Raw genomic sequence first — 24,107 nt, forward strand, 5'->3', positions numbered from 1 at the left:
CATACTTCAGTGGTAAAGTAACAACTTGCAGACAGTCTGCCTTTTCCCATTTTATTTCACAATTATGGAAGTATTCATTTTTAATTCACTAGACAACAGATAATAAAACAATGTCCTTATAAATGAGATCGGAAATAAAAACTTGTTTAAAAAAGGAATCATAGCACTGCCTGGCTAACCTTATAGAAAAAATGGAGGGCCAAAGCCCTTTCTCTATGTTTCTGTGGACGGATGTTCCATCAGCAGGCTGCATCTGTTTATTCATTCTGCGCTAACAGTGTTTTCTTTTTGCTTGCATGAAGTCAGTGACACTACAGTTTCCTAACTTGAGCATTAGCACTAAGAGGGTTGTTCTTGTCAGTCATCACAGTAAGAGCATCATACATGTGACCGCGACAACGTGACAAGGTTACTGCAGGTGACCATTATGGTCTGTTGTTACTATGGTACCACTACTTGGTTTTTCTTTCAAGCATATGAGTTCGCACTTTGAATTTCAGTTCAGTGACAAATGTTTCTATCTTGGGGGAAAAAAATCCACAACAAAAATTTATAGCAACATGCAACTACCGAACTATCCAACCACACACTGAAAAAGTGCAACATTACCATGTTTCCAGTTACAAAAAAAACCAAAAAACAATACTGATATAGCTTTTTGTTTGTCCACTAAAAGGGGAAGCACCATGCTTGTATCAACTAAGGCGTGAGAGTTTACAGAGGTGTGGTGATCATGTTCAAACCCTGTAAACCAAAAAAATAAATAACATAACACTACTGTCACTCCTCCAATCGGATCCACAGGTTTTAAAACAGGGGGCTGGTCATGGACAAACATGGAGACAGAAACGAGTTGGCCACGCTTTCTCTCGTTGATCTGTCGCTCGGAGACGGTTCGCCAGAGCAGGAGCTCAACCAAGGCTGGTGATGTTGGAGCGGCCACCGGGGGGCACCACAATGCGATGCCCGGAGCGCCGGGGGACGTTGTCATCAACCTGCGCCCCTGGAAGGCAAGCGAGAGACTGCACTGAGTTAGAGGAAACAGGAGGAAGGGCCGGTGCCCTCAGTCTCAACCTTGCTCTTCAAACTTCCCCTTCATTAGGCCATAGAGCAGTGTTTCTTGACCCTGGTCCTGGGGACCCACTGCCCTGCATGTTTTAGATGTTTCCCTGCTCCAACACACCTGATTCAAATGAATGGGTCGTCATCAAGCTCTGCAGATGCCTGATAACGACCCATTCATTTGAATCAGGTGTGTTGGAGCAGGGCGACATCTAAAACATGCAGGGCAGTGGGTCCCCAGGACCAGGGCTGAGAAACACTGCCATAGAGTGTGCCATTATAACATTACTACTGCCTGTAAGACATCTCTGTTCCTCTCTACTTAATCCCCAGTAAATCTAAAAACCATATCACTGATTCTCCTAGTTAAAAAAACATATCAATATTAACATTTTATTTTCTTCCCAAAGCGAAACTCAAGTACTGTAGATGAAAAACATACACAATGATCAAACTTGGTCTGGAACCTATGCATCCATTTGACCATAAAATAAAACTGCAATTATGTTGAAAAGATTTAAGACAAAAAATAAAACAACTTCCGACATACATGGATTTACAAAGTGCACGTATAAAGCATGCAGGAAAAGTCTATGGCACGGAGAGACATGATGGCTAATTGTGCTTTTGGGTTTGTGAGTCACAAAAACACCGAGCGCCAGAAGGGGGAGTCACGAGGGGGTGGGGGGTGGGGGCGTGTCGGGGATGGGGGCAGGGGCGACACGATCTGTGCAGGAATTATCTCAAGAACCCATGCAACAAAGAGCTACTCTCACCCGTTCACTGGTTAACGTCCCATCCCATTTTATGCTAACTTACCATTAAATTTGAAGTCATTTGGAATCAATGGCTTGTCAATCGAGAAACAGGTTTCTGCTTCTCTCTCTCTCTCTGTCTCTCTCCCCCACCTTCCTGTTGCATTATCCTGCTCGTTACTCATTATCAGGAACTTCAATAGTCTCAGCAACTATTTTCCATCATCAATACACTTTCAAAGCAATAGGTGTTAACCTCACAAACCTATAGCTGGTGTGTGCTTGTAATGTTTGCTTGTATTTGTGTAACTCTCCGACTGCTGTGAGTCCGGCCCTGGAAATATATAAGACGGCGAAGGTGAGGTCAGAGTATAGCTGCAGTAAACAGTCAACACAAGTACAGAGAATATCCACTGTGGAAACCACACTCCACACGCCATTTTGTTTCAATCGGGTGATTCACCCGTCAACAGTGTTGCTGCCAAGGGGTCAGATTAAAGGCAGCACTTAACCACAAAAACAGCAGACGTATTTATTTTTAAGATCAATACGTTAAACATAAATGATGGGTTACTGGAGCTGATACAGAGATATATCATTTCAAATATGAAATACTGAAAGACAGCCAACAGATACATTCCTACATTAGGTTCGCTTATTTTGCTAGGCTGTTACTGTAGTGTACCATATTTAATTTATATAAATCTAAATTAAAAAGTCTATAGGGACATAGCATGAGTAGCTCCTAAGAAATTCTTTTGATGTACTCCCTTGAATGGTACTGCTTTGATCCTAGAAATGGACAGATGCCAGTTTGCACAACATAGCCAAACGATATTGCAGTTAAGATCCAGCCAAGAACAGCTACATTCAGCTCAAAGAAATAACAGTGATTAAAATACTGTAAAGTTTATTTCCATTTAATAAAAGTATATGTAAGATGCTACGGCCGTAGTCAGCTTTAATCCCAGGGGAAGTGCATACTCCGGTGAATTCTAATCAGCGCACGCAATCTTACTCACAAAGTGTTTCAGAGAAAAGCGGCCATTTTCATTTTGAGTTAAACTCATTTGCTTAAAAGCGTATATAATGCAGGGAGTAAATATGCCCTTTATCGGAGTTTAAGAAAGCACATTTCCCCTTTAATTTGCTTTTCTAAGGGAGGAAAGCAGATGCGGAGTTCTGACAGTGTTATGTGAAGAATAAGCGGCATTAGGGTGCCTGTGGGGGCTCTGTGGGGGCTCTGTGGGAGCTTTGGGGCTCTCGGGGGGCCCAGGGAGATGTCTTGTTTGTGTAACGTCGCCCTTTCGAGCGTGAGAATGTTTGCCTTCCTCCTCAGCCCGAGCTCACTGACTCTGCCGCGGCGAAGGCCTCTCCCTGCCGAGAAAACACCCTCTGTTTCCCCAGCACGGACAGCATCAGATAACATCTCATCCCAGCCTCGGCGTGGAGCACGTGAAATCCTTCATCTCTCTCCTTTTCTCTCTCTCTCTCACTCTACAGTATGACACCAAAAAAGTTTCTTTGTCGAAGGGACAGTAAAAAAAAAACTAAATTCCATACTCACCACCGAAAACAATAAAATCAAAAGCTTCTTCCAGAATGGCATTTTCATCATCACTAAGTTTGGGGTCACATACCAACCAGCCCATAAGCAGACATTGTTCACTGCAGAGATCTGATTAACAGCCCTGTCCAGTTGGCTGGACAAGCCACTCTGCACACACAGCAGTGGACACATACACAAACACAGCAGAGAGGGTACACAGCAGGAGCAGGGGTGAGGGTGGGGGGGGGGGGGTAACAGTGAGTGTGCGGTCTCCCTGTCACTGGGGCGCCGCCGGAACAAGGCGGGAGCGGTCACGCGCGGCCTGCTGCCCCGCGATGCCCGCCCTACCTGATAGGCTGAAGTTGGACTGGTGGAGGTTCCTGATTGGTGGAGGCTGGTTCTTGGCGGGCGAGGTCTTGGTGGACGGCGCGGGGGTCACGTACTTCGGGGTGGCGGGGACGTCGTACACGGGGCCGTCGTACATTCCCCTGGACACCCCGTGCATCGACGTCACCTGGAGACACAAAAATGGGCGGAGTTCTGAGGGCATAGCTCCGCCCCCAAGGCCCTCTCTGTGAGGCACACGTTTATCCACACGGGCAAACACAGCAGGAAGCTTCAAATTACAGTCTATGGTTCTATCACATTATTTTTAAAAATTGGTTATTAATGCGGGAATGCTATTTGTGATTTGTTATAGATTTTTTTATAGAAACACCTGAAATTTTTAAAATATGTTCAATCTAAAATGCAGTACACAAGTTACAGTGCTACGATATGCGACTTCAACATTTAAAAGCTTAATATCTGAAAGTCATACTCTCTGTAGACAGAACCCTATAAATTTTAGGCTCTCAATGGATTGATAGGACCTTTTTAAAGGATTTCGTCGCACAGCAATTCAGGTGTTAAAAACATTCTTTTCTATCCAATTGAAAAGCATGCTTTTAATAAAGAAAGAGCAAAGGTATATCCATTTCATTTCTCTGCCACAATAAAGTGTCCCACAATGTGAGGAGTATTTTGATACTGCAATAACCAAGGTCGATCTCAGCTGACCTAGTGGTGACCCTTGTTATGTGAAATTCTTTAAAGTCTCCCCCTGTAATCCAAACAGCTGGGAGTAGTGCACGTGAGGTATCTGATAAACCCTTAATGGTACAACACTGCCCTCTGCTGGAGCACATGGGATCCTGGGCTCCTCTGGTGGTGCGGCCAATCAGCTTAGCGCATTATAGCCCCCTTGAAAACTGTATACCACAGCTTTCTGAAAAACGTGTTAAAAATATGTATTCTTCTGCATATTATGTCTGAATGGGAAGCATTTTCACATGAATTTCAAAATCTGAGCTTTCTTCAAAATAACAGCTGTTTTTCTTTTTGCAATGTAAGATGGTCACTGTAGAATATATTTTGAACTTTATATTTTATATATTTTGAAATTTATATGCAAATTTAAAACAAACGTTCTCATAGTTTTGCAGTGTCTGTCCTGCGCATGAGGCTGCCAGTGTTACGGTGGGCACCACGGTGACCGCAGGACTGGAGCGGCTGGGGCAGTCCGGGCTCCGCAGTGACGCGAGAAGCGAGGAAGAGGAGCGGTAGCGCGAAGACCTTGTTCCTCAGCTTGATGCGCTGGTAGACGTAGTCGGCGAAGGGCTTGCGCGGGATGAAGCGCCCCGTGCCCTGCTGCGCGTGCAGGTTGCCCTCCTCGTACACCACCTTCCCCTGGCTGATCACCACCAGGGGGCCCCCTCGGCACTCCATGCCCTCGAAGATGTTATACTCCACCGCCTGGTGGGGGGGGAGAGAGAGGGAGAGAAAGACTTGACTTCAGGTGCGTCCCGTTGCTTTTTCCTCCTCGCCTCCTTTCCTCCACTCCCCCGCTACTACTCGTCTCCTACCCGGAAGTGTGTGGAAGAAAGGAGGGGAGGAGACATCCCGACCACGCCTCAGGACTCACCGACTGCTGCGTCTTGGCGGTGATGGTCTTGATCTTGTGGGGATCCCAGATGACGATGTCGCCATCCGACCCCACAGCTATCCGCCCCTTCCTGGGGTACAGGTTGAAGATTTTGGCAGCGTTGGTGCTGGTGACGGCCACAAACTGGTTCTCATCCATCTTTCCCACCGCCTGCGAGGAAGAATAAAGAGGCAGTGATTGGGGGAGGGGGGATGATGAATAAAATGATGATAAAATAAAAAATGATTAATGAAATCTGTTTTACAGTTCATGCAGACGTTACTTCACAATGCATGACGTTTCCACGATGGCCCCTGAGTCCCCTTGAATTTTTGGGTGCGGCCCGACTCAGAAACCGCCTGTATTCACCCCCCACTTCACAGCTACACCCCTTCCTGGCATATGTGCACACACCCACAGATACACACACATAAATACAATTACACACACCCACAGATGCACACACATAAATGCAATTAAACACATCCACAGATGCACACAGATGCACACACACAATCACGATTTCATACACTCGCTCAGACACACATGCACCCACAGATGCACACACATGAATACAACCACAAACCCATACATGCACACACGTAAATACAATCGCGGACACACAGACAAATACGATTTCATACACTCGCTCAGACACACATGCTCTCACACACACATGCTCACACATACACATGCTCACACACACATTTGCGCTCACACACCCATGCTCACACACACACACACACACTCATGCACACACACACACACGCTCATACCCAAACACACAGACGCACACACCCAACTCACCACTGCCTTGTCCCACACAAAGGCCATTCTCTCCTCCACCCCATTGGTTCCCTCTGGAATGAGAGTGAAGTTGTCCTTTCCTATGGCTTTCTGTGAGGTACTGTATGCACAGTGTGCACTGCCCACCACCTGTAGGTCCCCACTGCACAGGATAACACCAGGATTACATATTCAGCTATAACAATACAATAAACACCAGGATTACATATTCAGCTATAACACTACAATAAACATTGTAATTACATAATCAACTATAACACTACAATAAACACTACAATAACATATTCACTTATAACACTACAATAAACACCAGGGTTACATATTCAGCTATAACACTACGATAAACATTGTAATGATATAAATCAACAATAACACTATGATAAACACTATAATTACATGTTCAGCCTACCATACAACAGCACAATTACATATTCAACTATGACAATACAATAAGCACTGCAATTACATATTCAACTATAACACTACAATAAATAACACAATTACATATTCAACTATAACAGTTACACCACAGAAATATCAACAATGTGATTAAATCACAACTAAGGGGAAAACACCAATATTTCACCTCAATAATATAAGAAACACTACAAGAGAACACAGACACCATCAGCCAGGAAAATAAAAGTAGTAAACTCCTGCACAACCAACATAACCATCCCATGTTAAAATATACAGCTGATGCAAATTCAAAATTTGAACGTGCAAAATTGATTTTGTTCCCGTGGTGAACACAGACAATCGATCACGCACGGCAGGGGAGCTCCAGATGTCCTAGCTTGCAAGAGCACAAGTATGGGACGTGCTGTTAATGTACTACACCCACATAAAAAGCTGACACATTGCCAGGCTGCTGGTCTTGATTAGAAATTGACATTAACATTTTACTGATGACGTTGGGTAATCTGGTAGGTCGCTTATGTGGGGGTTATGCAAGAGTTCACCGTAAGAGTATGTTGGATGGGGGAAATCAACAGAAAAGACTGAATAAGAGAAAACACACACACATCTCACATTCACACAATGTCCCACCCCCACATCATGCGACCACTAAACACACACACACACACACACACACACACTCATTCTGGTATTTTTTGTTTGTCTACTTAAACCAACATCATCTCATTCATTTATTTTGAATTTGTTTTCAATTGTTGTTTTTGTCTTATATATGAGACACAAGCGTAAAAACGGGAACGTTTGGGGAGCTTTTTGGCAATGTTTATGCAGACCACTGAGTAAAGTCACTTAGAGGATCAGATCACAGCAGTTCCATAGAATTTGTGTGGTACCAATATCATGCACCAGGTGTCACCCTTTACTTATATAAAGCATTTACAAGGACCAATGGAAGAAAGACGGAGACCAACTCAGCAATTAGTACAAGCCAAAAAGCAACAACAACAAGAAAATATTAGTAACATTAGAAAGCTATTGATGAGGACAGGGCACTCAACTTCTCTAGGCTCATAATTCTGTCTGTTATCCTTGTTACAATTAAAGTGGTCATAGTAGAAAAGGACTGTTGTTACTGGGGTGCCAGAAATATCAAGAATGACTACTGATCAGCCAGTAGTAGTATTCAATTCATGTAGCCTACATTTATTCCACCAATGGTTTAACCCAAAAGTGAGAACTTTCTGCATGTCAATCAAACAGTTAAAAGTAGGTGACATAAAAAGGCTTTAATCTTCGTTCTGGACCTACAATCCATCATCCGGTCAGACATGATGATAAAATAAGCACAGTTGGTAACAACCTGCATCTCAAGAGGTTAATTACATTCCCTCAACATACAGTAGTTTTACATAATACTACTCTGGTGCCAGTTTAACTCTTGTGAGAAAGTGGGCTTTCATTGCTCCTCACGAGAGTTAAAATTGCGTCAGGATTGAGATAAAAACCAGTGACTTTGCTTTTCGAAGCCAGCCTGCCTTGTGAAATAATGCAGGGGAAGTGGGTGCGGGTGGGGGAATTCTGTCGTCAAGGCAACAGAAAAAGGAAGCTTCCAGAGCCTGATCTATTTCTGGCAACAGGCACAAGGTCAGGCATTCCGACGAAAAGAAAGAGAGAATCTGGGGAGAAATTAACCAGAACTGTGGAGCATGGCAGCGCCTTTTGGCAGGCAGAAAATGAAAGTTCTCCACACAAAGCCAGCCTCCTTTCAAGAAAAGCTTACTGTAGGACACACCGGCCTGCAGCAGCCAGTCACCAGACATCATCAGTATATGATGCAAATAATGGCACATACTGCATTGTCATAAAATCCTTAATATTACTCTCGACCACGCCCTTCAGGCTGGCTGTTCCATTGCATCACTGCACTGACGTGACCTGCAGATCAGCCATAATGCCAGAATGTTAAACTGCCTGCTGTGCCCTCTGTGAAGACAGACCTCTTTGGATATTGCAGCAAGGTCAGCTTCACATCATTTCTAATTTGCTGACAAAGAAAACTATCATGTAAGTCCGTTGTAGCAACACATTTATCTACACGTCTTTTTCTCTGTGATTTCTTTATTCAGTTTTAATGGCCCAAAAACAGGAAAATAAAATAGCTGTTGGCCATATTTATCTATCTTATGTTGTTTTTAAAAAAATCAACTCACCACTCACAGTCACTATTCCTCTAGCAGTGCCACAATTATACATAAACCATAAGCAAAATAACAATCAAAACTAAATGAGTAATGTTAGCAAAGACCAGTGATACTATGGAGGTATAAAAAAAACAAAAGAATGTCCTTAATTCTTTATGACCACAGCTGTGCCAAGCTCCTTGTCCCAGATACAGACGTACCAGGCCAGCAGTGTGTTGAGATGGTCTGGCGTGGTGGGGTCAGGACTCAAGGGGGGTGAGGTCACGAAGGCTGCAGCCTTGGCCCAGTTCTTACTCCAGTAGTGGGTCCCATCAGTGACCAGGCTGGCTGTGATTGGCTCCCCAAACACAACAGATCCTGGAAAGAATAATGCACATTTGTTGTTTTATTCATTTGTCAATGTAATCAAAGAAGGGGCGTTCAGGAGCTACAGCAGGGCAGACCTCTCTGGCACTTTCTATGTATAAATATGTAAATAATGCACCTATGATGATTAAATGTAAAAGCACTTATAAATATGAACATATTGTTATATAACAGTGCCTTATATGCCAATATGGGCTCACTGAAAAGTGAAGGAATTACAAGACTGAAGCAAAATCAAAACTAAGACCAGAGGTGGGAACACATCTACTCCAATGACACAGATGGAGGTTATGGAAACAAAACCAAAATTAAAACTTTCATCTTTCACAAGCAGGGATTAAGATTAGTATAGTTTTTTCAACAGCTCCATGGTTACATGGTACAGAAAGGAGAAAAGCTGTGCAAACGGAAGGACAGTTGATCATGTTAAACCAGATTACTGTATATCATTCATATTTTAACACATGGTGAGGAGCTGGCCTGGAACACAACACAGCAAGTGAAGCAAGAGGCCGCATCTACAGTTAGGGGTCAAGGAACACATGACCCACCTTTCTTCCTGGATAGAGCCACAATGTCTGCCGCACTCTTGCTCATCACCTTGGTGATATAAATGGGGCAATTGACCTGGTTACCCAGGGTGATGGCTCGGAACACAGCTTCAGACTCAAGCTAGCAGAAAGAAGTGTTTCCGTCAGGCCCAAATACAGCACCACATCCACCCCACAAATCAAATCTCTGGTCATCTCCTATCCTACAGAGGTTCAATCAATAGTTCCATTGTCTCTGCTAACTAGTAGAACTGTATTCAGCATTTTTATTGTTTTACTCAACGGGTCCAGTTTAAATTAATATTTTATTACGAGTCTTTGCACAATATTGCCCGCTGACTGTTCAAGAAAATCCGTGGGCCCCATTTCACTTACTTAAATCTGTCAATCCAATTTTTTACTAGCATCCAGTTGTTTACAAACAATGCGTCAAACAATTTCAATTAAATTACAGCATAATAAAAACACAATATTCATTTCAGGTATCTATGTACGATATAACGTGTGTAAATGCGCCACCAAAATGTACAACAGAAGGTTCATTATTAACTGAACTCTAAGAGAGTAAGTTACATTACCCTGAAAGAGAACGCATGTAGCCTAATCTATCAGAGATTTTGTGGTGTTCAGCTAGCAAGCACTTTAGTGACAGTAAATTTAAGTTTCCGTTTAGATTAGGGCATGCCAAGCACTTATCAAAACATCAAAACAGCTCACGCACTGTTGGGCATGTGATTTTAGAAGTTTAGATTAAAAAAAGATCACATCATCAAAACGATCCTTAGCTGAGTTGCAGAACAGGTGGATCTTCCCTCCCGTTCTCTCCAGTCTCCAAACGTTCTTATTCCTGACACAATGTGAAGTCGCGTGACTCCCGGACGTGTATGGATGAGTCCCTAGCTAGTTATCTAGCTAACGCCCATACATTACAGGCAGAAGGTGAAGGTAAATCAATCTTAAACCTTTTATCATGTAATTAGCTGATGTTTTTAATAACGTTACACATATTTGATCATGGTAGTCAGCTAACGTGGCTAGCTAGGTAACGTTAGCTAGCTAACGTTGACTAGCTAACGTTGACTGACACAGTACCGTTAGCTATATTTGATCAAGAACGGGATAGTTAGCAATAGCGTTTCATACTTTGACCATGAATTAGTTTAACTGTCATTTTTACAGTGCCGGTTTTCAGAGTCGCTCAATCCTGCGCCCCCTCCCTCAAATCCCTAGTAGGACCGAGGCCGGAAATATAATTTGCAGAACAGCAACTAACGAGTGTTTTTGGGTTTCGTCGTTATACTCGTAGCTATAGTGATTGCAAAGGAGTTTTGGCATCCATAGGAATAACTAAGATTAAAACATACAGGCAAAGCTGGCTAGCTAGGTAAAGCTAGCTAGTATACAGCTGGCACACGGCAATACCATGGCTAACTACTTTTCCAGTAGGGAGGGCAAAACGAAGCTTTAGAATGTCGCCAGCAGTGTATGCGCGTGAGCTTGACAATACATTTCTCACAGAAAAGGTCGTTTGTTACCTTTTTTTAGTTCATTACAGTGGTGATAGAAGTTACTAGAATTAAGTGGTACTGTGCTGTTAGCCTTTATTGATCGCTGTACAAGGTTAATGTGAAGTAGCTAGCACAATCTGACAGTACTAACCCATAAAAATGTACTTTGAATGGTACTTGGTCAATCGAACGGTAAATGTGAAAAACATTCGATTATAGTCAGCGGCACCGAAATTTTCTGTCACACCCTCGATAAACGGCAAAAGTCCCAGTAGAAGATTGAATTAAATCTTTAAAAGTTATATATTTTCTGAAACCTTATCGATTCCGCTTGGCCGTAGTGAGTGAAACTAGGCGATCTGAGCATATAGTCGCTATGTAAATTACGTCAGAAGGATTCAGCCTTGTTGTTTGCTACCTAAACTTCACAGCACACTCAAATCCCTTAGCATGCTTGTAGCATGAAGTGTCTACTTTCAAAATCCATTTAAACCATTCACAAATGACTTGGGACTTTGAAGTTATAAGTCTGGATGTATCAAGTGTCCAGTGAAAATACTGACCTGGCTATCAGTCAGAATTCTGAGAGAACCAACTGCCATAAATGACCGCGTAAAATCAACCAGTAAGAGTTATTATGATGTCACTGGTTCAGAACCCCATAAATGTAAACAGTCGAATGTTCAGTGAAATCTATCGGTTTTCGGTGCCGTCGGAGTCCCGATCTTATCATTGATGGAATTTTGGGAAAGTGCGAGCTAAAAGGCCACAAAACAGCCAATATATCACATTAATATTCCATATATGTACGATCGCTGTTCACAATACGTTAATGTAAGGCTAAACTGGTATTTTAATCACAATACTTATGTTAATTTCCGGAAATAAATTTTTCGATTGTCCTCCCTATTTCCAGTGAGAGAAATTCTGTTTTGAGTAAAGTTAACTATCAAGCTACAGTATCTAATTAAATAATGTTATGCTAACCGATGTTATAGCTGAGGGTCGGTAATTTAAGTATATCCTTTGTTTGTGGTGTGGCGTTGTATTTTGAGCGGATAATGCAGATGTAAGTTAAACAAAACAAAGTAAAACAAAGCCGCTCCCTGACTAAACAAATTATGTATCAATTCGCAAGAGACGAAGTGAAATTGGCTGAACACGAAAGAGACTGTCGATTGGCTACCTGTCTTTCATAGCATCACCTCCCCACCACCTCCTGACTGACTGATTTATTGCCTGACGGACAATATTAGTGAAGCTCACCTCCTCAGGTCGGCTCAGTGCATGGCCTTCGGGTCCAGTGATTCCCATACTAAGGATCTTGCTCTGTTCCTGTAGAAAACATAACCATACCATATGAGCACCATGCACATTGAGTCATATTTATGAATGAATTTAGCAGATTCCAAATGAAAGCTGTAAATTGAGTAAAGCTTGAAAAACACAATCACAGTTATGACACAAAAAAAAAAACACAGGAATTCATGATGAAATCAAGTGCTTGGGTGTGTCAGACTCAAGACATTTTGGAATGAACGGTATAATAGATGTCAAAATAGAAGTGTCATATTTGTCAGTCAGATTTACCATTTTAGCAGCTAAACTGGCAACGTGTTTTAGAAACCGAATATCAATGTGGAAAAGTTTGGCTTATCTGCTATTCGATTTTCACCCATAAAGGAAGATTACTGACCAAAAGTGTGTTAAACTCCAGACAAAATTCCTAGGACTAAGGATAATTTTAATTATGTCAATTAAATCAGCCTATCTTGGTTTACTTCAATTACTACAAATAATATATTTTATACAAATATGCCTTTCCAAAAACACACTGTATTAAAACATTTGTGAACAGAACGTGTTCAGTTTTTAGATGCAACGCAAAATTTCATTTTTAAAAAGGCAAGAGTAAATATCTGTGCTCGTTTAGTAATTCAGAGCAGAGGACTGTGAAATTTCCAGATTCAGATTACATAGGCTATGTTTTGAAATTACAATTAGGCTATATCATTGTTCATTTTGTTACAAGAAACCCTTGACCAGAAGAGAACCACTTGCATAGTTTTTGATGTTGCTGTAGTTAGCCTTTGTAAAAAATGGTTTTGTCCATTTGTGCCCTGCTGAACGTGTATTATGAAAAATTCACGTACAAGACATGGATTTTGTGAGCAGTCGAAGAAGCATATAAAAGCATGATAGTCAGATTTGTAATTTGCATTGCTTAACCACAGTAAATATACATTTTACAATCTAAAAATGAAAACATGCTTTGTTTCTGTACAGCACACCACTGCACATATGTTTTCTTACATTAAACAAGCCTTTGGGATCTACAGAGATGACTCCCAGTCCTCAGCTGACACAACAAGTGCAGTACAGCACACAGACTCGGGTAAGCATGCCAGTTTTTTTTTTTTTTTTTACTGTTACACTGAAAGTAAATCTGGATAAATGAGGGTATGGTAATGAAAAGGGGGAGGGTTAAAGTGTTTGCTAAATTATGAAAAGTGAGTGTGAGGAATTTCTTTGCATTAAACTAAGTTTCTGAGTGAGAAGTTATGCAGCGTATTGTTGTTTCAGGGACGGAAGTAAAAACGTCCCCTGAGGTGGAAACATCTCCAGAGGTGAAAACGTCTCCAGAGGTGAAAACATATTCTGTGGTGGAAACATCTCTAGAGGTGAAAACGTCTCCTGAAGTTAAAACATATTCTGTGGTGGAAACGTCTCCAGAGGTAAAAACACATTCTGTGGTGGAAACATCTCCAGAGGTGAAAACGTCTCCTGAAGTTAATACATTTTCTGTGGTGAAAACATCTCCAGAGGTAAAAACATATTCTGTGGTGAAAACATCTTCAGAGGTAAAAACATACTCTGTGGTGAAAACATCTCCAGAGGTAAAAACATACTCTGTGGTGAAAACATCTCCTGAGGCAAAAACATCTCCTGAGATTGAAGTGTCAACATCAGATGTGAACATTAGCACAAATGAGAACCAATCAAAAGGCAGAACTAAGTCTCAAGGTATGTATGTCTCCAGCCATTGCTCTTGTTTCTTTCTTGCCATTTGTAACTAAATCATTCCATTTGTAAGTTAGTCCATTTTGTATTTTGTGGCAGTTTAATGGTTGGCAATGTATTGGTTCAGTGTGTTGGGCTAAAACTGATAAATATCCTCTCCTGGCGAGGTGCTAACACTTTTTCCTGCATTGTCACCGAGAAATGAGAGTAAACAGAAATTTTACAGAAATAGGTGGTGTGAACAATGCGTTGAATACACACATTATCAAATCTTTTGAATGAAAGAATGCTTATATTATGCAATGAAAATATATTACCATTGCATTTCTTTAAAAGGATACTGTAACAGATTTAATAGTGCATTTGAAAATATGGAGTCACTACAAATACATTTTAGTTTTATGATGCATTATACTGGTTTAATACACTGAATACAACATAGCAGTAATTGTTATATTTTGCAATATATTTTGATATTACATTTCTCAATTAAAATGATAAGAAACTGGAAATGTGTAATGTATTATTTCCCAAATTATTAATTAGATTTGTTTTCCAGTTTCTTATTTCCCAAATTATACATTTTATTAGTCATTTGATTGCTTTGCATGTGTAGTTGAGGAAATATTATCAGAACATACTTCCATTGACTACGTTTACATGAACAGAATATTCCGGTTATTGCCATTGTTCCGTATAAGACAGTATTCCGAATAAGCTGTTCTTTATGGCTACTGAGAAATGAATGTTCTTTTAATATTCCCATTTACATTGACAGTCCAATTAAATGTAAGACGGCCAGGTAACATTACGCTCTTTATTTACTTTTCAAAATTTTGGGTAGCCTAATAACATAACAGCTGACTGTAAACACCACCTTCAGGCCGTATGCGTTGCAAACTGTCGATTTGGACATTACGAATAAGCTGTACACGTGCACAAATAGCATTCCAATAACCCGAATAATGTCAGCATAAACCACATGTCTTAATTGGAATATGCCATATTCTAACTAAGGCCTTATTCAGGGTATTAAATCAGAATATGCTGTTTACATGACCCATATCTTATTTGGGACATTTTCTTATTCGGAATAACATCAGAATATGAGAGTGCATGTAAACACTAAAAATGACCCATCAAAAATGTCAATATATTGGATCTTCATATATGGAAAAATATATATTTATATATTTTATTTATATTGCCAAAGACATAAATCAGCCTTAGTGTGGCAAAATACTTATCATTGCAGTCAGATAGGGACCGTTGCTAAACCTTTTCAAGAAAAGAATGTCTGACCAGAGTTTCTCTCCACAGCCCCTCAGATTTCTACTGTGACAGATCCTACGTTCAAGGTGACAACGGTGGTCTTCTGTACCCTGTGGATGCTCACGATGACCTCACTTGCTCTTGGTGTGGTCTTCTACTGTGAGTGCTCATTACAGAGTAGAGCAAAACACTGTTAATACATTCCCTTCCCTTCCATCTAAAAGTATCATTAAAATTCAAACTGTAAAAAAATGAACCTATTTAGATTTAGGAATGTTACATTAGCTCATACTGTCATTTATAATTCTTTAACTTATTTACAAATATCAATTTAAAAATAAAGTTTTTCCCCAATCAGTGACTCCCAAGTTAAACACACACTTTTCTAGTTCTGGCAAAGCAGAAAAGAAGTGAGCTTTCAGACAAATAAAAGAATGTTAAAACTCTGGAATGACATTAGCACAGAGGAGTTGAAATTGTGAGTGCTCTAATCATCCACTGGGCCAATATTCCTTCAATCACAGCTATTGGCCTCTTTGCATACTGCACGTATTCCATCTTTCTAATAGAGATCTGGCAGAAAACAGGAAAAAACTGTCCACGATGCTACAAATGCCTTCTGTCTTCAAGGATTGTGTATGAGATGCATTTCAAAATATAACTAATCACTGCTGTTGTAAGCACTTTGAAATTAAATTGTCATTCATTATGATACAAAATAAAATGAAAAAAATATTAACGCATCTCTCCTCTCTCTTTTTTCTCCTTTCTCACAAATATTTGCATATACACAGATCGAGAGATGTCAGTTCTGAAGATCGAGATCGACAATCTAAGGATAAATGTCACTTCATTAATTGGATTAGGTGAGCATTTCAGTACGCCTATCTACAAAAACATTCAGTGGATAAAATAACCCATCACATTTAGGGATATCTTCCTAAAAGTTATGTTCAACACCAAAACCACAAAACCAAGATATTGGCAAGTTCAAAATATTGCTATACTGCTTCAAAACAAGTTGCATATTCCACTAGCTTTGTACAAAAGTGGAATGCATTACCACTGATTCAGCTCAGTGTTGAATAATAATAATGAATTTGCTCCTGTCACATTGGATAATTTCTGGAAACAGTTCTTTAACCAGAATTCCCCAAAATGAGTGGCAATTACAAACACTTTACTTTGTTAGCAGCTGTTAGCCCTTTTGTGTTTTCACAGAAAAAACCAAGGTGGCATTCGGAGCGTCTTTGAAAAAACAGATGCAAGTGACCGTGGGACCGTACAGGGAATTCCGCATCCTGGTCTACGAAAACGTCTTCACTAATGTTGGCGATGCATATGACAAAGAAACGGGTACCGTGCGCTTCACTTCTATTAGGACTTCATGTATTTGATACAACACTTATAAGGGAAGATGGCAGCCGAAGACCGAGAGCTAGAGACTCACCACGCCTCCTAGAACAGTGGTTCCCAAACCTCTCCTCGGATACCGCTAGCCGGATCCTGGTATTTTATGTGTTCCATCTGTAGCACACCTGACCTAGCTACATCATAGGCTTCATTAGCTACATCAGGTGTGCTTTAGATGGAACACATCAAATACAGTACCTGAATCTGGCTGGGGGTACCCTAGGAGAGGTTTGGGAACCACTGTTTTAGAACATTAACAATGCTTTCCAGAAATTTGTTTTTATTGTGTAGGCAGTGGAAAGCCAGACTCGTTTATTAGTTTTCTTTACAATGTATACTAATGGCATTTTACTTATGAAGCATCTTACAAACTACTGAGCGCAATGTTTTATTACTTTTGTGTAATAATCCCCATCTGTGATCTCCCTAATAGCCCCTCTTCTGATTTCTATCAGAAAGATCTGAAATGCGTCCGACTCACAAACTGCGGTTTTGATAACGTCGCTGACATCACACGCCCCGGAGGAGAGCTCATGCTTTTCTGTACTCTCCAATGGTCCACAGCGGAGACTGCAGCAATGATTACTGACGAATGCGGTCATTCCGAATATGCGAGAAAGGGCCGGGAAAACTAAAAAAACAATAAGAAGTGCTGCTTGCCTTGAGTGGCATTGTTCTGTTTTAGAGTAAAGAAGTTGGGCAGTGATTTGATAAGAGCATGTGTAACTGCAGAGAGGCAGTGCATTAAGTCCACTGGAGTAACTTTAGCTGTACGTTGACCGATACAGAGCTTTACTACCTGCAGCTCAGCTTTGTTTGTAAATGTGTCGATCTGTTGCTCCTCCCCCTCCCCCGCCCCCCAATCCCACTCTGCAGGTATGTTCACAGCGCCCGTGAAAGGCGTGTACCAGTTCAGCTTCACGGCCTTCGGGTGGAGCACCAACATCCCCACCGCCGCCGATCTGTATAAGAACGGGGTGTACGTGACAGGCGCTTATGACAACAACCCTGGGCCGGGAAGGGGGACGGCACTGTCCGTCGCCCTGGAGATGGAGGTGGGAGACGTCGTCTACTTGGGGCTAGCGAAGGGCATGCGTGTCCACGACAACACAAACCACTACAATGTGTTCAGCGGACACCTGCTCTTCCCCTTGTTGTAGGAAAGCCTCTAAAACACAGCGAGAAGAACCAAAGAATAACTTTTTCAGTCAAACCTACATTGTCGCAGTTGTGCAGGCCCTGTGTTGAGAAACTGTAAGAATGTCATTTTTTACATAAACATCCTGTTTTATGCGTCTTGTGGCTATGGACAGGAAACACAGGTTCAGTGAAAGTGGCTATGGACAGACACATGTTCAGTGGAAGTGAGTGTAATGATCAATTTGTATAGTCCAGAAGCAGTCGACATAATGACAATAACCCATTAACCTTTTTGTAAGTTAAATATATATTTTATTGTATATATCGGTTGTCTTATCAGTTGTGCGTTTGACATTTTTAGAGGGCCAGGGAAGAGGGTATTTTTAGTATGTTAATATTAACACAACTTTTTTTGAGAGGGGGATCCTAAGGTGAGCTGTATTGCTGCATTAAACCGGATTTCTCTGACTACTGTCTCAGCCTCTTATAGCATGTGCTGTCTAGTCACACTGTAGTATGGCTTCTAGGTAAAATGGCCCGCTGTTGGTCTGTATGCAAACCTGTATCATGGCTGGGGGGGAACAGATTTATCAGACATGCTACCTGCTTTTCTGTGACACCATACACACCACTTCCACCATAGTCAAAAGTCAGTAAGAAACTGTTGATGACCACATTCCCAATGACAGTTGCGCCATTTTAGCCGAAAATACTGCAGCCAATGATTTACACCCAGTAATTGCAATTCTTCCCTTCAGGACAAATATGGTAAATTCCATTACTAACATTTTATATGTTCTACATATATTTAGCTGATGTCTTGCATTTCCAAGCCCTGTTTCACATTATGCATTTAAATATCTTGGGCGCTGTGCTCCTCTCTGCACGCCCGCTCAGGTAAACGCACAGCTACCTCTCGTATCAGAGGGCTTCTGCAGGGTCCTACCTGGGCGATCAGGTCTCCGTTCTCCGCGTGAACCAGGACCACCGCCCCCAGCTCCTTCAGGAACACCAGGGCCTCATACAGCTGAAAGTGGGCGGGGTTATGACAGAAATCCTCATTAAACTCTCAGTACAGATCCCTCTAACAAGGGTGAAAAACATTCATTCATACATTACATTACATTACAGGCATTAAGCAGATGTTCTTATCCAGAGCGACTTACACAACTTTTCACATACAGTAGCGTTTGCATTGCATTCATTTACACCACTGGATATATACTGAAACAAGGGTATAGTCACCTGCCCAGGAATTGAACTTGTGACCTTCAAGATCAGTTCTTAACCCATTATAAGCCCTAAGATGCTTGTACTAGGGGTCTAAATTCATTCAAAACACTGAATCATAGCGATGACAGCAGTGCCTTCTGTACTAGCAGAATAATAATGGCTCTCTATAAATTCAAAACAGCAGGCTACGTACGGTTACCTACTCTGTCAGGTAAGTCACAGTTTTGCCTGTAACCAACCATGTTTTCTGGATGGCAGTATTTAGTCCTGCGCTAGATTGCATGCTTCTCTGTTCACTGCAAGCACATGATTTTGAAGTGAAGTCCTGTCTTTATGATCTGGCTGGTTACTCTAATCCTTATGTGTACTATAATCTTCCAATTCGGCAAGCAATTCATATCTTGATTCTTGAGCGCCTAAGTGAAAGACGTAAAACAGTTTTAACCCTAACCCTGGAAATAGCTTTTAGACATCTTATCTGATTTCTGTAGACTAACACCTATTTAAAATTTAATTGACATAATTTTGTGAGACTTACCTGAGTATCAGTCATCTGGAAAGTGTCTTTGTAGGCCATGTACACCTGAAAGGAGTTGATTCCTGTTCAGCGAGAGAAAAGGTTGGCTTCATAAGGGAGGCCTGTGTGTACTACTGTGTAACAGACATGGATTTTCAAAAACATGTTTGTTTAAACTCCATTACCACATCATCTCATAAATCACATTTTCGGTTCTTTTTCATCTATCTCAGACAGCTTAGGATTCAGTAGAGATACTGAAATGTTTATCCTCTGGCATAAGTGTTACAAAAGAGCTCTAGAGTTGTTAAGATCATTTGAAAATGCATATTAGCTGAGGCAGTCACTGTTTCATGACCTTTTTATATTAAGCCTGAGTTTACTCAATAGTGAGAGGCACAAGTACCACACTCTTCAGGGAACCATTGTCATTAGAGTCCATTACCCACCTTTCAGTGAGCCACTGCGCTCTCTATAATTAACCACCGGTTTCTCACAACCCCATTTGGCCACTCAGTAATGGCAAGGGAAGGAAAAGCACTAATGGCTGACACTTTTACTCAATTAATTGCTTGCATTTATATAGCACTTTTCTCACCGGCTGGTGACTCCAAACACTTTACAGGTATGAGGGGGAAACTCGTCTCAACCAGTAGCAATGTGTTGCACCCACCTGGGTGATGCATGGCAGCCATTTTGCACCAGAACGCTCACCCCACATCAGCCGAGGTGGAGAGGGAGAACAACTTTTTTTAGCCAATTAAATCAGGACTCGCCTTTCTCCTGGACCAGCACCTCCAGCTCCTCCTTCACACCTTCGTGCCAGTGCGGGATGTCCACGTGGAGGGAGTAGTCACAGCACGACTTCTTGTCCGCCGCCTCCTGCCACTTCTCAAAGGCCTGCAGGAGGCTGGCTCCAGGCTCAGGAGTCACATGATCAACTGGGACGCAAGAAAGATTCATTAGAACAACCGAAATGGACAAAACGTTCCCCAGCACCTCCTCGTTAAAGCCCTGTCCCACAAAACGTCCTGCAAAGGATCTACACGTATGGAAACGGCACCTAGTTCCCAAATAATAGAAGTTCTTACTGTCATGTTTTAAGAAGTTCCCATTCCGGTAAAGCATGGCACTATGTTGATAGTCACCTTTCTCAATGGGGTAACATGGCTTAAATAACACATTCATACAAAGAGCCTCACTGCAGTGCTGACTGAGCATCATGCTGTCCCCCCCCCCATGGCCAGACTCACTGATCATCGTGGTGCCCCCAGCCAGCGCAGCTTTGGTTCCCTGGAAAAAGTCGTCCACGGTGGGAGTGCCCAGGTAAGGCTTCTGCAGGCAGGTGTTGACGTCGACGCCCCCGGGGATCACCATGCGCCCGTTGGCTTCGATGATCTTCACCCCCCCAGGAACAATCAGATTCTCCCCAAGCTGCCTGGAAAGTGTGGGGGGTAGGAGGGATGTGAGTATTCATTTCAACACACATTTTACTTTCTAGTTTCTGCATAATTCAATGTACAGAATTGTATTTTTTAGTATTTTGACCAGGTGTCATATTGTACAAATACAAATGAATGTTCTGAATGACAATATTTTTATTTTCAATTAAAATCAAATGTCAATAGTTCAAGAAAGAATATCAAAAGTTAGATGTTACACACATACCCTTAAACTGTGAAACTGACATTTGTATGTGGTCTTTTAATTTTTTCCAGAGCTGTATTTCATTAGACAAGTAATGAGGGAATGAACCTTTATGAATATCAAATGAGCAGTAATTAGCGCTAAAATCAGACCTTTGCAGAGTGAGGTCTTTAACTGCCAAGTTAATCTCCGCTAAAACTCCCCAGAATCATTCATCAGAAAGCCATTCCTTTTTTTCAAATGCATTTAATTTGGTTCAATCTTTCTGCCTTTGTGGACTGAGTATACTGATTAAGATGAGTATGAACGATGATGAATGATGGATTCTAATGAAAATGTTTTTTTATTCATGTTAAGTGCACAACTAAACACTGATGTCTTTCTTACACTCAGAAATGTAATGTCCTTAACCTTTTTGCTATAAATGAAAAGCATTTAATGTGCATCTAGATAAGGCAATTGAGTGAGGGGCATTCTGTTGTCGAGCCATCATTCCTGAAACTGACAAGCTTGCTAATCAGAAGAAAAAGAAAAACAGATTTGGGGATGATTAAGAGTTTCACATGCGTAAGCTGCCCCTTTCGTAGCGCAGTCGCCACAGCTCCTCAGTGCTTACTTTATCACCCCATCTTCCAGGTAGATGTCTGCGAAGAACGACTGGTCGTCATTGATGACCCTTCCTCCTTTGATCAGCAGTCGGTCACTCTTGAAAAAAAAAAAAGGGACGTGAAATGAGATTTATGAGATTTAAAAGTTCTGAAATTCAAAGACGTGCCAGTTCTCCCCTCTGTCTGGGACAGGGAATGCAAGAAAATGCCACAGGGGAAAAGGAATGCTAGTGTTCTTGCCCGGTATACACAGTGCACAGTGGGGCACTTCAAGGATGGCTACATAAAAGCCCTGGGCACCTGGATAAGCAGAAGGTTTCCTGATAATTAAATGCAGGGCTCTGATGTGCATCCTGCATACAAAGCCCAGTGATAAAGTGGGAAATGTACCCTGAAGTGCTTTGCTGAAGGGTACAGTACTGGTATTCAGAATTTAACCCATAGCCCTGCGGCATCCAGGCTTTACCCACTTTATACCCTTTGATGACTGGCTGGTGTCAAAGAGTACTATCTGCATAATCACATAGGAGTACACAATGAAACGAACGGGTCATTCAGCCCATTTAGTCTCACCGTATAACCCACCATCTTGGCTCGCCACATAGCGCAAGTCACCACAGCTTGCTTATTCCGATTCACCCACATGCAAAAACATACCTTTCACACGTGTTTTGTAAGCAGCACCACTATTTGGTACGCAGCAATCGTAGTACAGTGTGACGGTTAAAGGAAAGCAGTAATTGATTAATCAGATATTCATCATTCATCCACACAATATTCTAGTGTCAAATCAACAAAAATGCACACCCCTTTCCCTACCACTACTTCAGTGTAGATCAAAAATAAAATAAAAAGACAATTAGATAAAGGAAGATTAAATGGGAGTGTGGTAGGGTGGGCGTGGTTTTGCGTTGGCTGCAGAGAGAGAGGGGGCGGGGCGGCTCTCGGAACTCTGCGCCACGGCTGTTGGGGTTTATTAATCAGCACGGAGGGTTAATTGTGTGATTGATTGACAATGTGCTGATTACCTCGACAGTGAGCCTGGACGTTTAAAACCTGCTCGACAGAGAGAGAAGCGGGTGAACGGGAGAAGGAAGGAGAGCTGACGGGCTGTCAGCAGCGAATTGAGAAACAAACCCTTGGTTATTGTGTATTGTAACCAGAAAGCCGCGTGGCGGCCGAAAATAAAAACAAGACGCAGTCGCGTCCGGAAAGAATTAACGTGTCTGTCTCCTCTCTCAAACGAGCGGTAGCACTCGACGTGCTACAGTGGTGGCCCGTGCGGGGGGTGGCAGAAAGAGAGAGAGAGAGAGAAGGTCAAAATGGACCCAAACCGGAGCGAGGCGGCGCAGCCTCTCGTAGCGCTGGCGCGGATGCTGGAGGGGATGGCCCAAATGCAGGAGAGGCAGGCGGCCGTACACGCAGAGCAGATGGAGGCTCTGCGTGCACAAGCCTCCCTCCAGACCCAGGCGCTGCGACAGCTGGCTGCCGCCGGGGAAACCAGCTCCCGGGACCCGCCGTCCCGATCCCCGCTCCGGATCCACATACCCAAGATGACAGCCGACGATGACATCCAGGCATTTGTGGAGAGTTTTGAGGTGGCAGCGGAGGCGTGCCAGTGGCCCCACGAGGAGTGGGTTGTACACCTCCTGCCCCTTTTAACTGGGGAAGCCCAACAGGCGGCGCATGGTCTGCCGCCCGGAGCCCGGGCGGATTACAAGACGGTGAAGAGGGCGATACTGGACCGACTGGGCTGCAGCCCGGAGGATTATCGGCGCCGGTTCCGGACGGCGAAACTGGGGGCGGAGGACCGTCCCTTCGCATACGCCCAAAGGCTAACCCACATGGCCCGGCGTTGGCTACAACCGGAGATCCGGTCCGCGGGGGGCGTAGTGGAGCAGGTCGTACTGGAACAGTTCCTGGAAGGGTTGCCGGAGGGAACGGCGAATTGGGTGCGCTGCCATCGCCCGACCAACTTAGAGGGGGCAGTTACCCTGGCGGAGGACCACCTCGTGCTATACCCCAGCGTCCAGCAGCAAGCACGGCCGGAACCGGCGCCCAGGAGGAGACCCCC

At 42.5% G+C, this 24,107-nt stretch overlaps 1 protein-coding gene and 1 long non-coding RNA gene across 6 annotated transcripts in view; one reads left to right on the plus strand and one right to left on the minus strand.

The window, feature by feature from the left end:
* Positions 1 to 37: 37 nt before the first annotated feature.
* The window catches only part of crmp1 (collapsin response mediator protein 1), a 33,413-nt gene continuing 9,343 nt past the window's right edge, over positions 38 to 24,107 (minus strand). For 2 of the 5 annotated variants that reach the window (XM_035425747.1, XM_035425750.1), the window contains exons 2-15: positions 22,042 to 22,130; positions 21,032 to 21,216; positions 20,555 to 20,719; positions 19,800 to 19,861; positions 18,975 to 19,055; positions 12,449 to 12,517; positions 9,675 to 9,795; positions 8,958 to 9,114; positions 6,137 to 6,278; positions 5,330 to 5,500; positions 4,981 to 5,160; positions 3,715 to 3,880; positions 2,083 to 2,151; positions 38 to 1,003 (exon numbers count right to left, since the gene is read on the minus strand). In XM_035425747.1, coding sequence (XP_035281638.1) covers positions 912 to 1,003; positions 2,083 to 2,151; positions 3,715 to 3,880; positions 4,981 to 5,160; positions 5,330 to 5,500; positions 6,137 to 6,278; positions 8,958 to 9,114; positions 9,675 to 9,795; positions 12,449 to 12,517; positions 18,975 to 19,055; positions 19,800 to 19,861; positions 20,555 to 20,719; positions 21,032 to 21,216; positions 22,042 to 22,130 — 1,749 coding nt within the window. In that variant the 3' untranslated portion in view covers positions 38 to 911. Of the gene's footprint in view, positions 1,023 to 2,082; positions 2,152 to 3,714; positions 3,881 to 4,980; positions 5,161 to 5,329; positions 5,501 to 6,136; positions 6,279 to 8,957; positions 9,115 to 9,674; positions 9,796 to 12,448; positions 12,518 to 18,974; positions 19,056 to 19,799; positions 19,862 to 20,554; positions 20,720 to 21,031; positions 21,217 to 22,041; positions 22,131 to 24,107 lie in introns of all 5 variants that reach the window. The other 3 variants (XM_035425748.1, XM_035425751.1, XM_035425749.1) reach the window with 2 other exon arrangements.
* On the plus strand, positions 10,532 to 13,900 carry LOC118231684. The gene is made up of 3 exons (XR_004766126.1): positions 10,532 to 10,619; positions 13,469 to 13,577; positions 13,766 to 13,900. It is a non-coding gene; the product is annotated as an uncharacterized LOC118231684 (long non-coding RNA).

The sequence above is a fragment of the Anguilla anguilla genome, chromosome 7, assembly GCF_013347855.1.
Source record: "Anguilla anguilla isolate fAngAng1 chromosome 7, fAngAng1.pri, whole genome shotgun sequence".
Classification (NCBI taxonomy): domain Eukaryota; kingdom Metazoa; phylum Chordata; class Actinopteri; order Anguilliformes; family Anguillidae; genus Anguilla; species Anguilla anguilla.